The 21196-nt window shown below is 61.4% G+C and overlaps 4 protein-coding genes across 6 annotated transcripts; 1 reads left to right on the plus strand and 3 right to left on the minus strand.

The window, feature by feature from the left end:
• Positions 1–1263: 1263 nt before the first annotated feature.
• On the plus strand, positions 1264–5266 carry STUB1 (STIP1 homology and U-box containing protein 1). The gene is made up of 7 exons (XM_080617390.1): positions 1264–1467; positions 2036–2234; positions 2344–2509; positions 2681–2771; positions 3681–3737; positions 3916–4032; positions 4373–5266. The coding sequence occupies exons 1-7, from the start codon at positions 1279–1281 to the stop codon at positions 4496–4498; spliced, it is 945 nt and encodes a 314-aa protein (XP_080473516.1). The 5' UTR covers positions 1264–1278; the 3' UTR covers positions 4499–5266.
• Positions 5267–5421: 155 nt separating this feature from the next.
• JMJD8 (jumonji domain containing 8) lies at positions 5422–7170 on the minus strand. Its single transcript, XM_080617908.1, has 9 exons — positions 7049–7170; positions 6877–6960; positions 6675–6723; positions 6457–6553; positions 6311–6379; positions 6113–6232; positions 5952–6019; positions 5681–5815; positions 5422–5594 (listed from the first exon to the last, which is right to left on the minus strand). Exons 1-9 carry the CDS (start codon positions 7135–7137, stop codon positions 5514–5516), a joined length of 792 nt encoding a protein of 263 aa, XP_080474034.1. The 5' UTR covers positions 7138–7170; the 3' UTR covers positions 5422–5513.
• A 282-nt stretch (positions 7171–7452) lies between these two features.
• On the minus strand, positions 7453–15226 carry WDR24 (WD repeat domain 24). Of its 3 annotated transcripts, none has more exons than XM_080619299.1 (11): positions 15165–15218; positions 14521–14654; positions 13710–14409; positions 12914–13091; positions 11404–12079; positions 11026–11141; positions 9517–9638; positions 8869–8973; positions 8446–8783; positions 7900–8084; positions 7453–7768 (listed from the first exon to the last, which is right to left on the minus strand). In XM_080619299.1, exons 3-11 carry the CDS (start codon positions 14188–14190, stop codon positions 7600–7602), a joined length of 2370 nt encoding a protein of 789 aa, XP_080475425.1. In that variant the 5' UTR covers positions 14191–14409; positions 14521–14654; positions 15165–15218; the 3' UTR covers positions 7453–7599. The 3 variants fall into 3 exon arrangements, with proteins under 3 accessions (XP_080475425.1, XP_080475426.1, XP_080475427.1); XM_080619300.1 differs by lacking the exon at positions 15165–15218 and adding an exon at positions 14879–14910; XM_080619301.1 differs by lacking the exon at positions 14521–14654 and having other exon boundaries at positions 15165–15226.
• Positions 15227–17429: 2203 nt separating this feature from the next.
• On the minus strand, positions 17430–20665 carry FBXL16 (F-box and leucine rich repeat protein 16; the record flags this gene model as incomplete). The annotated part of the gene is made up of 5 exons (XM_080618416.1): positions 17430–17578; positions 17797–17860; positions 18196–18280; positions 18572–19080; positions 19970–20665. 5 exons carry the CDS (start codon positions 20663–20665, stop codon positions 17430–17432), a joined length of 1503 nt encoding a protein of 500 aa, XP_080474542.1.
• Between the last annotated feature and the right edge of the window lie 531 nt (positions 20666–21196).

A 21196-nucleotide genomic window follows, 5' to 3' on the forward strand; every position in this document is an offset into this window, starting at 1 on the left:
CATCCCCCCCCCAACTCCTTTATGTTGCTCCCCAAAAGCCCGCCGGAGGATGAAGAGGGGGGGTCACACGTGTGACATGGGGACAGGCCACCCACCTGCCCGCCTGCCCCCTCGGTGCTAGCGAGCGCGATGCCCCCCCACCGCGGGCTGTGTCCAGCTCGTAACATACCCCATGGACCCCCCCATCGGCTGTGCCCCCCCCTCCACCCAAACGATGCTCCAGCCCTGCCCCGGCATCGCCCCTCCCCGGGTGCCCGCAGGGCTCTGATGTGCCCCCAGGGATGGAGCTGAGCAGTGGGGACACCCCGCTTGCTCCTGTACCCCTTTTCTGGGGGAGGGGGGGCTGAGCTTGCCCCCCAGGACCTGCACTTTCACACCAAGGACTGGTGCCAAAATAGGAGCCATTTATTTTTCTATGCCAAAATAACTATAAATAAGAGAAAAAAGAGAATAACGGGGGGGGAGGGGGGGCGCAGCCAGAGGCGAATGGGCTGAGACCGGCACAATTCGTTTCAGCAGTGCCCCCCCTCACCCCCCCTCCCCTCACTTTGCTGCCACCGCCCCCTCCGTGGCAGGGGCTCGCCCCGGGATGGGGTCTCGGGTGGGGGGCCCGTTCCGAACCCCCCCCCCCCCAATTCCCAATTCCCCCTTTCCTGACCTTTTTGGAGTATAAATAAATATTTTGCACACTGCCAGGGTGCGTATTTGAGGGAGGAGGGGGGAGGGCCGAGGGTGAGTCCCCATCCCTGATGGATTCAGTGTGGGAATTGGAGCTGGAGGACCTGGGAAGCGGCGGGGGCAGACGGGTGGCTGCAGCCATGGCTGGGCACTGACACCCCCCACCACAAGCACCCAGCCCGAAGCAGCCAATACCTCCTCATTCTCCTGCACCCCCCATCTGCGCCACACCGCCTTTGTAGGCCCCCCCCTTCCCTTCATCCCCCCATCCAGCCCCGCATCCCATAGCCCCCATTCACCCCCACAGCGTCCCATAACCCGCATCCAGGCCTCCTAACCCAGCCGTCAAAGCTCACCCCTCCCCGCCGCCTCCCGTTGCCCCCGCCCCTTCCCTTGGCCCCGCCCCTCCCCATGTTGACCACGCCCATTCACCTCTCACGCCCCGCCCCTCCCCTGTGGCTCTGACCCCCTCAGAGGCCCCGCCCCCGCGCAGGCCCCGCCCCCGGAAGCAGTGCGGCGACTGTCGCAGTGCGCGGCCGGAGCTCTCGCAGCCGCCGGCCCCATCGGGCCGGGCCGGGCTGGGCCGGGCCGGGCGGTGCCATGAAGGGGAAGGAGGAGCGGGAGGGCGGCGCGGCGGGGCCCGGGGCGGCGGGGCCGGGCGCGGGGGGCGCGGGGGGCAGCGGCAGCCCCGAGAAAAGCCACAGCGCGCAGGAGCACAAGGAGCAGGGGAACCGGCTCTTCGGCGGACGCAAGTACCCCGAGGCCGCCGCCTGCTACGGCCGCGCCATCGTGAGTGTCTGCGGCACCCCCGCCCGGGACGGGACAACCGCGGGACGGGGCCCTTCCGCCGCCGGGACACCTCCGAGCCTGGCCTGGGTACCACCGGGACGGGACCTGCCCTGGCCTGGATCCTCTCCCGGGCCTTGATCCCCTACCTGGCCCCGTCCCATCCTTCCCCTTGGCATGAGCTGCTCCCCCCTAGGCCCGGCTTAGACAGCCGCGCCCTGGGCCTGGCTCCGGCCCCATCCCTGGGCGTGGGTACCCCGGGCCTGTCCCTCTGTCACGCTATGAACTGGACCCTCCGGTGTCCCCCCCGCCATCAGGCTGCCCCCCGGGGTGCTCCCAGGTCGGGCATGGAGCCAGGGGGGTGTCCCCACACAGGGCTGCCCCATGGGGACTGCCCCCAAGTTGTCCCACATCCATCTCAGCAGCTCCCCCCAGGGTGCAAGCTGGTCACCACAGTGACAGCGTTGCGCAGCCGGCTCATCGAGTCACCCTGCTGTCACCCTGTTGTCACCACGTCTCACTCGTGCCAGGAGTTGCCATCTCTGGCCATGACACAAGTGTCTCTTTGCAGAACCGAAACCCCTTGGTGGCTGTGTACTACACAAACCGAGCCCTCTGCTACCTGAAGATGCAGCAGCACGACAAGGCACTGGCAGACTGCAAGCGAGCCCTGGAGCTCGACGGACAGTCGGTGAAGGCTCACTTCTTCCTGGGCCAGTGCCAGATGGAGATGGAAAACTATGACGAGGCCATCGCCAACCTGCAGCGAGGTGAGCAGGAACGCTGCCAGCGCACCCACCATGCCCTGCACTGGGAAGAGGCCAGGCATGGCAAAGGGGAAGCCAGGTGCTGGCTCTGAGGTGCTCATTCTGCCCCCAGCCTACAACCTCGCCAAGGAGCAGCGGCTGAATTTTGGGGATGACATCCCCAGCGCGCTGCGCATCGCCAAGAAGAAGCGTTGGAACAGCATTGAGGAGAAGCGGATCAACCAGGAGAACGAGCTGCATTCCTACCTGACCAAGCTGATCATGGCAGAGAAGGAGAGGTAAGGTGCCAAGGGGCAGCACCCAGAAAGGCCTTTTTAGTGCCACGAAGCACATTGCATGTGGTGCCTCCTCCTTCCTGGAGGCACCCAGAACCTTACCGCTGGGACGGCAGCAGGGAAGGGAGTGATAGTGTCCTTCCATCCTGTCCCGATGTCCCTGCTCTGTCCTAGGGAGCTGGCTGAGTGCAGGAAGACTCAGCAGGAAGAGAGTGCCGACGAGAGCCGGAGCCGTGTTCAGCTGGCCAGCATCGAGGCCAAACATGTGAGTGTGGTGGTGGGGCTGCTTGTGGAGGCTGAGAAAAGCTGGAGGACAGCCTGGAGGAGAGGCTGCGTGGAGACCTCAGAGCAGCCTTGCAGTACCTGAAGGGGGCCTATAAGGATGGTGGAGAGGGACTCTTCCTCAGGGACTGTAGTGATAGGACAAGGGGTAACGGGTTCAAACTTAAACAGGGAAAGTTCAGGTTAGATCTTAGGCAGAAGTTCCTCCCTGTGAGGGTGCTGAGGCGCTGGCACAGGTTGCCCAGAGAAGCTGTGGCTGCCCCATCCCTGGTAGTGTTCAAGGCCAGCTTGGATGGGGCTGGGAGCAACCTGGTCTAGTGGAAGGTGTCCCTGCCCATGGCAGGGGGTTGGAACTGGATGAGCTTTAAGGTCCCTTCCAACCGAAACCATTCCGTAATTCTATGACATCGTTGCCTCATCCTCATGCTGTGGTCAAGGAAGCTGCAGGGCTATGCAGGCCAAAGTCAGGAGACTCAGGGGCAGAGCACAGCCTCTCAGCCCTTACTGTGTGGTTTGAGCTGCTGGTGCAGGGCTTTTGCATCCACGTGTGACACTGCCCTTGCTCTGTCACCTCAGGTCCCAGCCCTGCCTGTTTGTGTTCCCTCAGCTGCTGCTCCTGTTGTTCTCCTGTTGTTGTCCCAGGGCTCTCAGCCACATGTGGGTCTGGTGCCAGCCTGGCGCCAGGCACTAATCCTGGGATAAAAATAGCCCCTCCTGGAAGGTTATTTTTAAGCTGGATCACTCCTGCCCTGCGGTTCAGCCTGGCTGGGGCTGTGAAGGCAGAGGGGCCACCAGGACCTGCCACAGCACCCATGGGTGGGAGGCCTCGGGGCTGTCCTCTGGGGACCCCTGCACACCAGGGTCCCTTTCTCCTCAAGGCCTTCTCTTTCAGGACAAATACTTGGCAGACATGGACGAGCTCTTCTCTCAAGTGGATGAGAAGAGGAAGGTGAGCGTGCTCCGGCCTGCGCTCCCAGCTGGAGCTGCTCGCCATAAACCTGCTTCAGTCCATGCTCCCACCTCTGCCATGTTCCCTGCTCCTCGCTCTGATCCAGCACAACCTCTCAGCCCTCTCTTTGATGCTGGTCTCCCTCAGCCTCTCCTGACCCAGCTTTGCTTCTCTCCAGAAGCGAGACATCCCCGACTACCTGTGTGGGAAGATCAGTTTTGAGCTGATGCGGGAGCCATGCATCACGCCCAGTGGCATCACCTACGACAGGAAGGACATTGAGGAGCATCTCCAGGTACTGCTGGGCTGGGGGCACTGGGGGCTACCCAAGTCCTGTCCTGCCTGGGCTTGAAGGCAGCTGCCTGCCCAGCCAAGGGCTCAGAAGCTTCCTTGGGCTTGGTTGCGGGTGCCTGCCTGGGCAGCTCCTTGGGGAGGCGTTGGGACACGCAGGAAAGCAGCAGGCACTGCCCGAAGTGGAGGTGGCTGTTGACAGGGCCTTGGCCATGCTCTGGATGGCACTGTGGGAGGGAACTGTGCCTCTGTCCCCTTTCTTCCTCCCCTGGCATGCTGTGCCGGATGCCCCGGGGCTGAGCATGTGGAGCAACCGGTTCACATGGAGGTGTCCTCCCCTGCAGCGCGTGGGGCACTTCGATCCAGTGACGCGGAGTCCCCTGACCCAGGACCAGCTGATCCCCAACCTTGCCATGAAGGAGGTGATCGACGCCTTCATCTCAGAGAACGGCTGGGTGGAGGATTACTGAGGGGCCGTGGTCCCGCGGCTGGCACCAGGCCTTAACTTGCTCTCTGGCTCTTCCCCCTCCGCTCTGGGTACCCAGAGGCCCGGCAGTGGCTGGGTTGAGGGCACACTGTCACCACCTCCCCTTCCTGAGGAGCCGCAGCGGCTGGGCGGGCATGAAGGCTCCCCAGGCTCCCCTCTCCACCAGCTTTTGTTGACCATGGAGAAGGCTGGCTTATTGCAGCAGCCTGGAAGGTCTCACCATCATCTTCATCGCGCAGAGAGCAGCGTCCCCCTCAGCTCCGGCAGCTGACAACCCCCAAAGATTCCATCCTGCTGCAGGGAGGTGCCATGAGGAGCTTGCCGGGGTGAGCGCCTGCTGCTGGTCTGGCCCCCTTCCCTCCCCATGTACATAGTTGTTTCCTTCTCCTGCCCGGCCAGGGTTGAGTCCTGCTCTTCCTTGGAAACAGCCACTTGTGAAGGTGGCAAGGGACTCACCTTAGCTTTTCCTGGGAAACAACAGCCCCCTCGGGCTGGATGGGGCTGGCTCATGCGTCCCCTCAACCCGCTGGGACCGTGGTTCCCTGCGAACAACCACCAGTTTTAAAAAGTTCTTCTTCCTTTTACTGAAATCCCTTTAACAAACAACAGCATAACCACCAGACCTGCACCCCACCGAGCCTCCAGGTGTTCGGGTGGCTGCCGGGCTTCCGAGCACCTCTGGAAGTGGCAACTTCAGAAATATATATACGACAATAAAATTATTTCAGCAATAAATGTGGAAAATCCAAAAGCCGGAGTGGTTCATGGCAGATGGCCAGGGCAAGCCTGGTTTGTGAACCAGGGCCTGTGCACATGGGCTTAGGCCACTCCGGTGGCGGTGGGGATGGAGCAACACACAAAGCACAATGGCAGAACAACAACTTTAATCCAAACGGGAGGGGAAAAGACCAGTAAAAAACAGAACTTGAGGTGCTTGGTCCGAGCGCCTGGTGGCTGCAGGAGCGGGAGGATGGGGATGTATTCCTGTGCTCCCAGCCTTACCCCAGGAAGGTGGAGATGAAGACGCTGGTGTCCAGGTTGAGCGTGGCATGCCACCAGCGGTCAGGGAAGTACAGGACCTGCCGGGAAGGAGCAGGGGGGCCCATGGGTGTCCCCCCCAAGGGGAGTGCAGAGCCAGGGTGCTGTGGGGCTGGCTGGTACTCACCTCCCCGGGGCGGAGGGTGCACTCCAGTGGCCGCTCAGCTGGTGGCAGCGTGGGGTACGTGTGGTGGAGCCAGGCCAGTGTTGTCTCGTTGGGGTGGAAGTGGGGTGTTTTCTCCGGTGGGTACAGAAACCAGCGCTGGAAGACAGCAGGACACACACTCCCCCATCCCCTATTTCCCCTCTAGCCCCTTGGGCTCAGCCATTCCCCATGTTGGGGGATGCCTGTTGGGGTGTTCCCTTTCCCCCCCCTAAATACACCCCCCAAAGCTCACCTTCCTGCCGAAAATCACCTCAGAAAAGCCAGGGCCGTGCCAGTGGAAGGGAACACCAGAGCCTGAGCCTATGGCAGGAGTGGGGAAGTTAGATGTCGGAGAGAACCTCCCACCCTGGGGCTGCCCGCACCCACCGTCCTGGCCGGCAATCCCGACCCCACCTGCGATCCCAAAGCTGTAGGCGAGGCTGGTCCCCGGGATGCGAAAGGGGGGGGGCACGTACTGCTGGAAGAGGGGGCCCCACTCCGTGAGGTTGTTGTCCCCGAAGAAGTAGAGGGTGTCTGGGGGGGGCAGAGGGGGAGGTTGAGCCCGACGAGGCGCTGGGTACCGGTGGTGCGGAGCGGGACGATGCTACCCACCACTGCCCAGCCTGCCCGGATCCTGCGGCTCCAGCAGCTGCTCCACGTACTCCGTGAAGGGCACGTCCACTGCGGGCAGGGGCATACGTCAGGCCGGTGCCCCCGGACAGGCTCTACCCGCCGGGTCCCGGACCCCCGCTGCTCACCCTTGCGGTAGGAGTAGGTGTTGGCCGTGCTGAGCCGCACCGGGGAGGATCCGAAGGCCGCCAGCAGCTTCTCCCGGGTGCACAGGGCTCGGAAGGCCTGGGGAGGGGGCGCACAGCGGGGATGGGGTGATGCTGCCGTCGCCGCTCCCGGGGCACCTGAGTGTGTGTGTCCCCCCAAGTCGTGCCCGGACACCCCCGGGCCCTGTCCCGGCACTGACCGCGTTGTCCGTGAGCCCTTGGAGGATGACAGGCCGAGAGAAAGCGAACCTGGGGAGACAGAGCAGCCACACCGGGTCCCGCACGGGCGAGCGCACCGGGACCTGCCCCACAGCCGACCCCGGGGCACCGGGACCTGCCTCCCTCCTTCTCTCCCGGCACCCCCGCCTGGGACCCCCTGTCGGTATAGCGGCCTGCCCGTACCGCTGCAGGAAGAGGGGGTAGGTGAGGGAGGCGTCTGCCCGCTCCACGGTGCACCGCTGCTCCTCCGGCACTGTGCCCACCAGCCTGCAACGGGAGGCTCCGCTCGCCACCGGGCTCGGTACTGGTACCAGCACCAGCACCGTTACCGGCCCAGCTCGCCCCCCGGGCTCACCAGCCGCCGCCCGGCGGGTCGGTGCATGCCGCAGGCCGGGCCCAGGCCAGCGGCAGCAACAGCGGGAGCAGCCTCCGCACCGCCAACATCACGGACCGGCACCTGGGAGCAGCCTCCGCACCGCCAACATCACGGACCGGCACCTGGAACACCGCCGGACCACCGCGGGCAGCTCCGCGCACCGCCATTGGCTGGGCACGCAGCTACGGGTCCCGGCAGGGGCCATGATTTAAAGGAACCACGGCGTCTTAAAGGGGCAACAGAAAACGTGGGCACCACAGACTGCCGAGTAGAGGGGACCGGGACCGGGACCGGAACCGAGCCCCAGCCCCCGCCCCCGCCCCCGTCCCCCGGGCCCCACTGCGGACAGGATACGCACAGAGAAGAGGCAGAGCTCTGTTCAGCTGGTGTTTTAATTCAGTACAAAAGTGCCGGGCAGGGGCCCGGGGAGCACACAGGGCCCCTATTTACACACAATAAATACCAGAGGGAGGCACGGGGCGGGGAGCTGTGCCCGCCTGCCCGCAGCCTCCCCGGCCGGGCGGTGCTGCTCAGGTGTATTCGCAGAGGTGGCCGCAGCCGGCAGGGCAGTGGGAGCTGGTCTCCAGCCACTTCATGATGTGCTGGAGGTGTCCGCCGTGGCTGCAGCCCTGGCACCACACGAAGAGCCCCTTCACGACGTGGTGGCAGACGGCACACATGCTGGCACACTGCCGGCATCTGCATGGGCAGAGCGGGGAGCATGGGTGGGGCAGCCCTGGGGAGGGCAACACCAGGGAGCAGGAGGCACCTACCCCATCCTCCTCCCCCTGTGGGCCACCCGTTGGAGGTCCCCACCTCCCTGCCCTCACCGATCGCAGATCCAGCCCCTGTTGCTCATGGGCCGCTTGCAGTTGCTGCAGTTGACGTGCAGGGTAGTGGATGCCTGGTTGAGGCAGTTGATGGAACGGCACGTGCTCAGCTTGATCACCTCGTTGGAGATGTTCCAGAGCTGGAAGCGCTGCAGCAGGTCAATGTAGGACGTGTACCAGTGCTCCTGGGGATAGTTGCACACACTCAAGCTTTGACAACCCCCCAAAACCTCCTGAGGACTCAAGCCTTGCATCCCAAAGGGAAGGAAGGAAGTGCTCTGTGGGGACAGGAAGAGGCATCCTTCCCCAAATCAACAGGCCAAGGCCACATCCCCTTCGGTCCCTGCTGGAGTCCTGAAGCTGCCCACCCAAGGTTAGAGCCAGCCTGGAGGAGAAGGGAGGTGCCCAGAGGCCAGGCAGGATCCCATCTCATTGGGATACACCACACCCCTGGGTCCCACCACAGTCATCTCACAATCACACCCATTTCCCTGGAAGAGAAGGCTCAGTTCTGACACAGGCAGGAAGGAGATTCCCAGGATCTACCTGTGTCTGCTCATCGATCTCCTTGCGGATGCGATCCCCCAGCACAATGAGGACGGACACGGCAGTCTGCACGTCCCCCTGCTCAGCGTAGAAGAGTAGTGTGTCCCGCACGATGGGATTGAAGAAGTCTGAGGGCAGGCGGTTCTCATACAGTGAGTGGGAGATGGAGATGAGGGAGAAGGACTCCACAGGGGTCAGCGAGACCGTCTCAGCCTCATTGCCACTGACGTGAGGGGAGTCAGCCTTGTCCTGCAGGTGGTCCAAGGCTGATGGGTTGTCCACAATCTCATGGCGCAGGGGGAAGGCTTCCTGGGGAAGGCTGTATTCCTGCTCTTCAGCTGCAAGGAGTTTCAGGAATGAGAAGGGAAGGCCAGTTCCCTGCCTGGTCCAGGGAACACCTCCCAGCACCCGCTGTGCACTCACTGTGTGGGTTCTCATGGTCCATCATATACAGGTCATCCTCATCCGCCTCCACATCTCCCAGCAGGTAGTCTGCAGGGACATCACTGCCTTCCGTCTCCTCGTTGTCTGTGTGATGAGGGAGAGAGAAATCAGCTCATTCCCCCCCTTGGACACACGGCTGGATCATAGAATCACTGAATGGTTTGTGTAGGAAGGGACCTTAAAGCTCATCCAGTTCCAACCCCACTGCCAGGGATGGGGCAGCCACAGCTTCTCTGGGCAACCTGTGCCAGCGCCTCAGCACCCTCACAGGGAAAAGCTTCTGCCTAAGAGCTCATCTCAATCTCTCCTCTGTCAGGTTAAAGCTTTCTCCTTGTCCTGTCCCTACAGGCTGTTGTCAAAAGCACGCTCCCTCGTGTCCTGCCCCATGTGCAGGGCTGTGTCCGAGCTCCACACCACGGTCGTGTTCCTGGCTTCGCAGCCACCACCACAGGGCTCACAGGGGCAAACTGCCTGTCTGCAGCACTCCAGGCTCACATGCTGCACGTGGGGGCTGCAGCAGGTCTCAGGCCCACAATGTGCAGGGTAAATTCACTGGTTTATCGTATATCTACAGCTAAGGAGGGAAGAGCTGTAGGACCTGGACTGCCCCTGCCCCATGAACGTTACCCTCATTGTTCATCAGGGTAGAGGAGGAATCCATGAGGATGTTTTCCGAGCGGCTTTCTCCTTTGCTACGGTCCAGTCTGGACTCGCTGCCCAGCCCGGACGGCATATCCTTCAGGTTAAAGCTGGGAAAGAAGCCAAATTTCAGTCACAGAAGTTTACACCTTCTGCTCTAGCCAGCAAACAGCCTGGATAGAGGTCTCCAGTTGCAACTTGAATGGTGAAACCCAAGATAGGGCAATTTCCCCAAGAGCACAGAAGTCAGCTGCCCCACTTGGCATCTTCCTGAAGGTTTGTGAACTCAACAGAGGTTCTTGACTCCTTCTCTTAACATTTACCTTAACCTCAGAGGCAGGTTCAGGAGCTGCCTTGCTACAAGATGCTTTGCTGTTTGTAAAGCACCAATGCTCCCCACCTTCACAGACACGGAGGAGGGATCATGGAATGGTTTGGGTTGAAGAGACCTTAAAGCTCAGCCAGTTATAACCCCCTGTCACAGGCAGAGACATCTTCCACTAGACCAGGTTGCTCCAAGCCCCGTCCAACCTGGCCTTGAACACTGCCAGGGATGGGGCAGCCACAGCTTCTCTGGGCAACCTGTGCCAGCACCTCAGCACCCTCACAGGGAAGAACGTCTGCCTAAGAGCTCATCTCAATCTCCCCTCTGTCAGGTTAAAGCCATTCCCCCTTGTCTTGTCCCTACAGGCCCTTGTCCAAAGCCCCCCTCCAGGTTTCTTGTAGCCCCTTTAGTCACTGGAGCTGCTCTAAGGTCTCCCCTTAAGGAGCATTCTCTTCTCCAGGCGGAACCAGCCCAGCTCTCTCAGCTTGGCTCCAGAGCAGAGCTGCTCCAGCCCTTGCAGCATCTCTGTGGCCTCTTCTGGACTCACTCAATCATGGAAGGGAATGGGGTTGAAGGACAGCTGAGCTCTTCAGCATGCTACCTGCAGTGTTGAAGTCAGGAACTTGCTGGATGCAGGCCTGGGCAGAGGAGAGCATTTCCTTTGATGTTACTTGAGGATTTGCCACTCACCCTGGGAACCCAGCCCTGCAAGGTCTGACAGCTAAGATGGCGTCCTCACCCCTCACTTTTACATCATCAAGAAGAAGAAAAACAAGTCTTCCTGCTTCATCAGCCCACAGTGGGGCTCTCCATGCCAGAGAGCAGCTCACAGAGCTGCCCTCTCCCTTTGAAAGGCAGAAGACAACCTCTCCATCACAGCAGTGAGACAGTTTATCCATCTGCAGCCCTGACACGGTCACTAATGAAGTAACCACAAAGCTGGTTTCAGTCCCACACCCCACCACAGCTCCAAGCTTTGTTTAAGGAGGGCAGGGAGCAGAGGACAAGGCTGCAGGGCTCAGGCCTGGGCTGGCCATCACTTCTCACTCCCACATGGAGAATGGGCTGCATTCAAATGACGCCAACCTGCAAACCAGCATGACCTGAGGCTGGGGAGAGAGTCCCTTCTTGCCATCCTGGGGGGCTGGCTGTAGCTCCAGCCCCCCTGTTACCTGTTCATGAGCGGGAGGGTGGTGCTGCCCTTCCCCATGCTGTGGTTGAGGTTGGTGGATGACACAGTGCCGAGGCTGGAGTAGATAATGCGCAGCATCGTCCAAGTTTGAGCCACCTGCATGAGAGAGCTGGAGTCAGGCCCTGACAAGTTACAAACCTTGTGTAGCCATGTGCCTGACAGCAAACTCCCACCATCAGCCCATCTAAAGTTGGACAGGCTCTTTGGGGGTCAATACTCTGAGCAATGATCACCTGTTGTAGGTGATGGGTTTGGTGCCAGGCAGAGGTCACGGAGCTGCCACCGAGGTCGGGTTGAGCACCCTTCAACCTCAGCACCAGCGCCAGTCTCAATGGAGAGCCTGCAGCCCTGGCCTCACCTGGTTGCGGTCCAAGCCCTTGGCCACCTTGGCATTGTGGTCACAGAGCTCGGGCAGGGGCCGGCCGGCCAGCGCATACTGCTTGGCTGTGTGCACAAACCAGTCCATGCTGCCGCTCTCCACATCTGTCTCAAAGACACTGAGGGCGCTGGAGGAGGAGATGTACTCAAACTGCTCCGTGGGGTCCAGCTTGCGCTTGAAGAAGATGGGGTGCCGCCGGTCGCCAATGTACGGCTTGCGGTTGGAGTCGGAGGAGATGAGGCTCTCCTTGGCGGCGAAGGCCAGGTCCCCGTAGAGGCTGTAGCATAGCCCCTCAGGGTTGGCCCTGTCAATGGGCTGGCTGGCATCCTTGAATATGTGCTGGTAGAGGGTGCTGTCCTTAGAGCCCGACAGGAGGAAGTATGGGTCGTGGAGGTGACGCCACACAATGCCCGTGGTGACGTCCTTGTGCTCCTCGAACATGGCGGAGGGGATGAAGGGCCGCCGCACGTCCCAGACGTAGATGTTATGGTCTACCATCATGGAGCACGTGGCGATGTGGTGTTTGCACTCCGGGCGCCACTTCACACGCGCCACCGAGGCAATGGTCTGCACACAGTAGATCTCCTTCGCCCGTGTGGTGTTCATGTCCCACACCTTCACCATCTTATCCCGTCCGCCTGTTGCTAGCCAGCCCCTGGAGAAGGATGGAGGAAAGATGGTTAGATGCCATCTTGGGCCAGGATCTGTGCTTGTTCATCTCTTCTTTCCCACAGTGACACAGGAAAACTCACAACACAGATATGCCAAGGGATTGTTCCTCGCATGTGCTGCCCTAACACCTCCGTTCTCCAACAACCAGGTCAGGCAACACCTCTCCTTCCTGGCCCCGTTTAAGGCCCTGCATCTTCGAGCCATGCTCATCTGAAGGGCTCCCAGCCAGACCAGCACCCCCTACCCCTGGTTTCCACTTGCCAGGGCCAGCAGACAAGGAAAAGACCCAGTATGAACAGACTTCAGGGCCTGTCTAAGCTCATGAGGAGTTGCAGCACTGCCTGACGGGGAGCGAGGAGGGACCTACATACCACAACAGCTATTTCCACACACACCCCAACTGCCTCCAGGCAAAGGCAGGAGGGAAACATGATCAGACACAAGCAAGGCCTGATCAAACACAAGGAAGCCCTGTCCCAGAGCAGCCATGCAGGCCTCTCCCCAGACCCAGCACCCAAGCAAAAGCCTGCCTTGGCATGGGGGCAAACCAGCACCTTGCTATTCCAAACCATTCTGAGGCCCATCCAGGGCCTCAGAAGTACCCAATTTGTCAAAAAACAAAGCCAAAACACCCCAACAATCCCCCCCCCGCCAAATCCTCAAAGCAATTATTGCTCCCATCATCCATCAACAGCCCAGCCCCTGACACAAGGGGGCAGGGTATCAAGAGACCCTGATTTTCCCCCAACCCCATTTTTAGGGCCTCCCTCACCCATGCTGAGGTCGGGGAGCTGGCAGGGCCCAGAACCACACAAACCTGTCCTCTGGGTGCCAGTCGCAGCAGAAGACAGGTCCATTGTGGGCTGTGAACATCCTCTCGTAGCGGTCGGGCCGGCGGATGTCCCACAGCTGCACATTCCCGTTCTCAAAGGTGGCAGCAAAGGTGAAGTAGTCCCGGATGCTGAACTGCACGTCCCGCACGCTCTCTGACTGGCCTGAGTGGTGACAGAGGGTGAGGTGTGGTGGGACAAGATCCAGCAAGGCTAAAAACCCCACCGGAAGAGCCATGGGGGTTCTCAGCTCAGGGAGGACAGGAAGCAGGGAGTGATGTGGCCACCTTCAACCTCCCTGCAGAGCCAGCCCACTGAGCAGTCAAAACCATCAGAATCATGGAATGGTTTGGGTTGGAAGAGACCTTAAAGCTCATCCAGTTCCAACCCTCTGCCACAGGCAGGGACACCTTCCACTAGACCAGGTTGCTCCAAGCCCCATCCAACCTGGCCTTGAACACTGCCAGGGATGGGGCAGCCACAGCTTCTCTGGGCACCCTGTGCCAGCGCCTCAGCACCCTCACAGGGAAGACCTTCTGCTTGAGATCTCATCTCAATCTCCCCTCCATCAGGTTAAAGCCACTGTTCAAAGCCCCTCTCCAGGTTTCTTGTAGCCCCTTTAGGCACTGGAAGGCTGAAAAAAAAACCACCAAAAAGCTCCTCCCTGCCTGCTCCAGACATCCACCCCTGAGCAAAGCCTCCCTCTGGGCACAGGGAAAGGGCAAAGCCACAACCTCTGCCTCTCAACAGAGTAAGGGGGCAAATAACTGCCCATGCTCCTACCAGAGAAGGTGCTGACAGAGTCCTTCTTGCGCAGGTCGAAGCACTTCATGTAGCCATCCTGGGAGCCGCTGAGGAGCATGTAGACCTCAGTGGGGTGGAAGCAGACCTTGTTGACGGTGCGCTTGTGCTCAGTGAAGAGCTGGTCCTGCTTGTTGCGGGATGGCTTGCCCAGGTTCCAAGTGACCACCACGCCATTGGTGGCAGCGGTGGCCAGCAGGTTCTCGTCCATCTGGTGCCACACCACGTCAGCGCAGCTGAAGTTCAGCGAGGGTTTGCGGCCAACGCGGAGGTTCAGCTTCTCCACAAACTGCTCCTCCTCGATGGAGTATATCTTGAAGATGTTGCGGCCGGCCACCACCACCTGGGCAGCATCGCGGCACACGCTGATGGCATTGGCAGGGGCGTCCAGGTGACAGAACATGGTCCGGCCCGTCAGAGCATTTCCCCCTAGGGCCGTGGTGACCCTGGCCATCTTCTCCATGGCCGTCCTTGGGGCACACTCCCCTCTCCAGGAGCTGGCTCGGAGGCTCGTGTCCTCGCTGGCTGCATTCACGCTCGCATGGCTGCCCTGCTCCACCTCAGCCAGAGCTGGGAAGGGACAGGCTCGGCTCCCGCGGCTCCTGGCAGGACCAGGCAGCTCCAACCACAGCTTTTCGGAGCCACATCAAGAGGACGTAAGAGGCTAAAGCCTGGCTGAGACCTGTGGGGACAGAGATATGGCCCCACACTGGGCTTCTCCTCCTGCTGCCTTCTGTAACTCCCTCCCAGAGAGTTCTTGAAACCCTTCCTGGGTTCCTTGTTCCCTCCTTACTTCAATGGCTGTTGGTGACACTACAGGATGTCGACTGCAGTGTCGTGGGCTGAAGGTGAGCAGAGTCTCCAGCAGGAGGTTGGGTGAAATGAGCCCACAGTATCTCCATGAGGCGTTCCTTGCACCCCAAGCTCCTGCAGGAGGCAGATGGGCTCACCCTGCTTCCTAGCAGAGGCGGCCAGCAGCTCCCCTTGGGCACCAGGGCGCTGGGCAGCCGCTCTGGAATGCCCAAAGGCCATCACAAACCAACCCCCCCAGAGCCAGGCCTAGCCCCTGCCCCGGCACTGCACCTTCCCCCCCACAGTTCGCCTGAGCCCACACTCCCCCTCCTCAGGGCCCGCCCCTGACCCACAGTCACCTCAAGGCCTTCTCAGGACCCCCTCCAGCGTGCTCAGAGCCTCCTCAGGGCTCCCTCTTGGCACTCAGGGTACCCTCATAGCCTGATCCTGCCCCACTACCCCCTTAGGGCCCCCTCATAGCCCGATCCTGCCCCACAGCCCCCTCGGGGCCCCTTCAGAGCTCTCAGAGCCTATTCCGGGTCTTCTGCCACCGCTCAGGGCCCTCAGAGCCTCCTCAGGGCACCCCCAACCCTTCAGGGGCTCCTCAGACCCTGCTCAGTGCCCTCAGAGCCACCGGTCCCATACCCAGAGCTCGGCCCCAGCAGCCGCCACCGCCGACACGGAAACGGCCGCCGCGCCACGCCCACTTCCGCCGGGCCACGCCCCCTTCCGCCGGAGAGGCGCGGGAGCCCGGTCCCAAGCCCCGCCCGTAATTCGGGCCCTGCCCCCCGGAGCGGAACGGGGCGGGGCGGGACGGGGGGTGCGGGGTAATGGGGTGAATTGGGGGTGCGGGGGTCATGGGGGTGCTGGGGGGTATGGGGGTGTCAGGGGGACATATGGGGAGAACTGGGGTGGGGATGTCAGGGGGGCGTGGAGTGCAGTGTTTGGGGATACCGTAGAGAGAACGGGGGTGTCAGGAAGGTATGCGGTGCGTTGGGGTGAGAGTGCAGTGGGGGAATGGGGGTACTGGGGGGATATGGGATGAATTGGGTGTGGGAGTGCAGGGGGAAAATGGGGGTGTCGGGGGGATATGGAGTGCGTTGGGGTGGTGGTACACGGAGGGGAATGAGGGTGTCAGACGGATATGGGGTACATTGGGGATGCAGGGATACACTGGGAGGACATGGACTTGCACTGAGGTGTGGGGCTGCTTGGAGGGTTTGGAGGTGCTCTGGGATATGGAGGTACACTAGGGTTTAGGGGTACATGGGAGGCTGATATGCAGGCAGTTACAGGGCTACACTGACGTGTGGGTGTGCAGGGGTTGAGGGTGCAAGGGGGAGTGGGGAGAGGTATGTAGGTGCACTGCCATGGGAGGCTGCAGAGGGGGGTATGGGGACACCCGAGCCCCAGTGCTGTGCCTGTTCTGGGGATGTAGGACTGTGGGGGTGAGCAGGGCTGATGACACCCCCCAACTGCAGCTATCCTCTGCTGCTGTCTCCTCCACCGTGGGGGGACCCTCCGTGTGCCACAGCCCTGGCCCCTCACACCCATATCCCACGGGCACCGGTGGGTTTTGGGATTGCAAGCTGCTCCCTGCCCCAAAACCCCGGTGCCTCCAGACGCACCCCAAACCCTATTCCAAGGCCATGAGGATCCTTGCACCATTTTAGGGCCAGAAAGGGACATTTTGGACAAAGGAGGGAGCGGAGGCGGTGGTTGGTGCAGCAGTTCCTTCCCGGCCGGTACAAAGGCAAAACAAACCGAAAGCGTGTTCGTGTCCGTGCCCGTGTCCATGTCCGTGCAGGCAGCTGGTGTGGCAGCGGGGGATGGCCACCAAGCCCCGTCCCGCGCCAGGTCCCCATGGTCACCCCAGCCCCGTGCCCGTGCTCGGCTCGTCCTCTGACCCCCGCTTGCTGCCGGCGTCGGGTGATGGCTTTCCAGCTGGAAGCGTGCTGGCTGTGGCAGCGTGTCCCAAGTGCCGCCTCCCACCTCCGCTCCGTGCTGCCGGTGTCCCCGCGGTGGCTCAGAGCTGGCCCCGGTCTCCTGGATGTGCCATCCCAGCCGGATGGGTCACTCGTCGGCGTCGATGTCACCCCACCAACCCCACATAAAACAGGGTGCAGTGGCGTCCCCAGGGCGAGGGGGGGACCAGGAGAACCCGGAAGCAGGATCTGGCCGCGTTGGAGCCATACGAAAGAGACAAGTGGAGGCTGCCACTTGTCACCGTCCCCCCGGGTACCCCAGAGCCTGCTGTAGCACAAGACTGAAGCAAGCGAGCATGCGAGGGCAGCGGGCGGGCGCAGAGAAACATCCTATTCACCAGGAGAAAGCGCCGGGCATCCCAAGTGCAGGAGTGGGGGCTCGGGGGGAACACGCAGCACGAGGGGGGGTGGCTCAGTGACCCGCTCTGGGAATGCGAGGGGGCCCATCCAGCCTCCACTGCTACCCATGGGTGCCAAAAATAAGCATCCTCCTCTCGCCCATCCCTGGGAGCATCCTTTGGTCCCCAAGAGCATCCTTGGTGTCAGGGCTATGCACCCATTTGGCGCTGGGGCAGAAGGGGAGCACGATGCAGCCAGAAGGGGTCACACCACTGTTGCCTTCCCACTTCGGGTTTCCATGATGTCCATTCGTCTGTCCAGAAGGGATTGGCAGGATACTGGGTGGAGGACGGGCGATGCTGGCAGTGTGTGGGGAATTTACAGGGTGCCCGGGGGGGCTCTGGCAAGGGGTGACACTGTCCCCATGTCCCCCCGGAGCCGCGCGTCCCTCGGGGTGTCAATGCGGGGGATGTCCGCGGTCAGTTGTATTCGACAGTGTCTTTTGCATCCCCAAACAGATGGAAAGAAAAGGGGGTGGGTGATGTCAGATGGGGCGGCAGAGGGAGCGGGGCGGCCGGGACCAACACTACTCGATCACCATGCAGCACGGGAGGTGCTGGGAGAAGTACTTGAAGAGCTCCGGGGTGGCGCCGGGGCAGTTGGTCAGCTCCAGCTCCTCCAGCTCCTGCAGCTGCACCAGCCCCGACAGCCCTGTGGTGGTCAGCAAGGGGCAGCCTGCAAGGGGACAATGTGCACTGTCACCCCAAAACACCAGCACCCCAATAAACTGGCACCCCAAAAACTCAGTTGTGGACCCATCCCCAGGGAGGATGCCCGGGAGGACAGTGACTGTCCCCCAGGCTATCCCAAGGCTGTCCCCACATGCAGTGTCTCCTCAGCCTCGTGAGGTCCTGGCCACCCCATTCCCAGGGAAGCAAGGGAAAGGATCTCACCAGCCAGAGAGAGGAGGCGCAGGCTGCCCATGCTCAAAAGATGCTTGAGGCCAAAATCCTGCACCTGGAAAAGAAAACAGAGTGGGAATGGGGGGGTACAAATGGTGGGGACAAATGGGGGATGGCCACCCATCAGCAGTGCTGAGGCAGGATGCTGGGTACTGGGGCAGGGAGCCTGAGCAGGGTGAGGGATGCTGGGGCAGGGGGTACAGAGCTGGGTGCTAGGGCTGAGTCCTGCTGAACTCACAGAGAACCCCACTTCCCAGCACCAAGTCATGGGGGCCACAGCTGGTACAGGGAGCCCACCCTGAACTTATGGCCTGTCTCCAGGCCGGTGCCGGCCACTCTGCCCTCCTCACCATGCCAGCCAGGAAGGGCACAGCCGTGTCCCCCACCTACCTGGCAGCACCAGCGCAGGTAGAGGCTCCGCAGGGACGACATGGTGGACAGGTAGCTCAGGCCGGTGTCGGTGATCCGCACGCACCTGATGGGACACAGGGTGACAGGGCTGGTCGGAAGCAGGGCACCCATGGGTGTCCCCTGACCAGGGCCGCCACGTTGCACCCATTGCTTCCAGCATGGCACGGCATGGCTTGGCATGGCTCAACATGATGCAGCATGGCATGGCATGGCATGGCTTGACATGGCACAGCATGGCTTGGCTTGGCATGGCATGGCTTGGAATGAAGCAGCATGGTATGGCATGGCATGGCTCGACAGGGCACAGCATGTCAAAGGCTGGCACAGCACAGCACAGGTCAGCACAGCACGATACCTGTCGAGCACCAGCTCCTCCAGCTTGTGCAGGTCGCAGGCAATGTACTCCAGGGCCATGTCAGTGATACGAGGGCACCAAGAGAGGTCGAGGCTGCGCAGCTTCCGCAGGTTCTCAGCCACCAGTTCCACTCCATCATCGGTCACCTTGGAGCAGCCCGAGAGGCTGAGGACGCTCAGGTTTGGCAGGCTGTGGACCATATTGACCACGCCGTGGTTGGTGATCTCCCAGCAGGAGTTGAGGCGCAGGGTGTGGGTGGTGTAGCCTTGCTTGGCGGTGAAGTAGGCGAGTGCCGTGTCCGTGACATGGTAGGCTTGCAGGTTGAGCTCGGTGAGGTTGGGCAGGAGCTGCGAGATGGCGGCGATGGCATCGTCAGCCACGTTGATGCAGTCACTGACGCTCAGTGCCGTGATGCGGGCATTGAGGCTGGACCACAGCCCGGCCTCCGTGAAGTCGTTGCAACCCGACAGCTCCAGCCGCACCACACCTTGCATCTGCTCCAGCATCACCTGCGAGGGGCAGAGCATCAGGGCACACTGGGCACTGCTGTCACCCGTCACCCTGCACAGCCCTGGCTCCCTTTGAGCTTTTCCACTGCCACCAGCCTTGACTGGGTCCAGCCTTTGCAGTTGGACTGCCCTGGTGCTGGAGCAGTGTCCTGCTCTAGGACATGGGGGGTTGGACTAAATGACCTTTGAAGGTCCCTTCCAACCCAAACTATTCTGATTCTATGCCAGCATGGGTGGGAAATGGGAGGGGACAGGCAGGGATCCCTGGCCACGGCCCCTGCTCTGTACATGGTGCTGTAGACAGGGGCAGGATTAATCCCATTCCCAGCATGGGCAGTGCTTGGGTAGGATGTGGCCACGGAGCAGCTGGTGCTGTGTTAGGCCATGGTGCAGGGTAGGGGACTTTTGTGGGGACGTTGCTTGGCTCTGTGCAGGACCATGAGTTGCCCCATCTCCACCTGACACACAGCCCCCTGCCGGCATGACCTCCACACAGCCAGCCAGCAGGGATGTCCCTGTCCCCAGCATCCAGCTCATCGCCCACTGCCACATCCATCACCCAGTGTCATGGCCACCTCATCTGGCTTTGCTTTCCCAGCAGCATGTGCAGGAAGCATCAGTGGGCAGCAGGGACGAACCGTCCCTGAAAGCATCCTCATCCCATGCCTGCGACCACAGCGCAGACTGCAGCGCACCCCACTGCCCTGACCACATGCAGGGACTCCCAGTGTTTCCTGCCTGCAATGCTGGTGTGGATGGCCATGACACCTTCCTGCTCCATGCCTGTGGCTGGTGAAAGCTCTGCTCACGTATATGTCCCCAGGGCTACTGGAAGGACCCACCATTGCTACATCTCAGCTGCCCTGGTCACCACACGGGGGTCACCTACCTCCAACCCTGCATCCGTGATGGTTGACCTCTTAAGGCTCATGGACTTGACCCCTTTCTTGGAGAGGGGGTAGTTGTCAATGAACTCACAAATGTCCAGGTCAGAGACACCCACGAGGCAGAAGCCTTCGAAGCCGCGGACGGCGAAGCCCTGCAGGCTGACAAACTCCTTCTCGCCACCAGGCAGGACGTTGTAGAGCTCTTTGGTGTGCAGGACGGGCGTCAAGCCCACCCAGAACTTGGGCTGGTAAAGCACCCGCCGCCATGCCTTGCACACCTGAGCCAGCACACACTTCTCGCACGCCGAAAAGTACCAGAACAAGCGGTTGAGGATCTTCTCGTCCACCGCCAGCTGCCTCTCTGAGGGCGAGCCGGGCAGCCGCTCCGGAGAGGGCTGCTCCGAGCCTTCGCTCGTGTTCAGTCCCACCAAGGAAGCGCCGGGAGGGGAGGAGACACCGGCCAGAGTGGCCAAGGAGAGCGGGGAGGCCAGGCTGGGGATGGGCAGGTCGCTGCGGTGCGCTAAGGCTGGGCTGAGGATGGCAGGCACAGAGGAAGGCTGGCACAGACGGTTTTTGACAGCGGGGGTGCCTTTGGTGATGCTGGCGGAGCCGAGGCCGTTGGGTTGCGTGGGGATCTTCACCAGTCCATTGCGGGGCAAACATGGGGGCTTGGTGTCGCCGTTTCTCGGGTTCGACATCTTCCACAGGTCTCTCTGCAACACAGGTATGAGGGCTGAGAGGCTGCTGGTCAGGCAGGGAGAGCAGACAGGAAGAGTGGGCAGGGCTGGGAGACATCATGGCACCAACAAGGAAGGAGACCCTGGAAGTCCCTGTGCAGGGAGGCACAGGGGACCAGACAGTGCAGGGCTGCTGCGCCCTGAGTGGGATCCTCCAGGAAGCTGCGTGGCCCTGGTGTCCCCCATAATTGGGGTGGATGGGGATTTATCCCCAGACATTCCCATCCCTCTCAAAGCCTGGAATCCAGCAACCAATGGCAGATGGAGCAGGATCATAGAATCATGGAATAGTTTGGGTTGAAGGGACCTTAAAGCTCATCCAGTTCCAACCTCCTGCCACAGGCAGGGACACCTTCCACTAGACCAGATTGCTCCGAGCCCCATCCAACCTGGCCTTGAACACTGCCAGGGATGGGGCAGCCACAGCTTTGCTGGGCAACCTGTGCCAGCGCCTCAGCACCCTCACAGGGAAGAACTTCTGCCTAAGAGCTC

This window comes from Psittacula echo (genome assembly GCF_963264785.1).
Source record: "Psittacula echo genome assembly, chromosome: 5".
In the NCBI taxonomy this organism is placed as follows: domain Eukaryota; kingdom Metazoa; phylum Chordata; class Aves; order Psittaciformes; family Psittacidae; genus Psittacula; species Psittacula echo.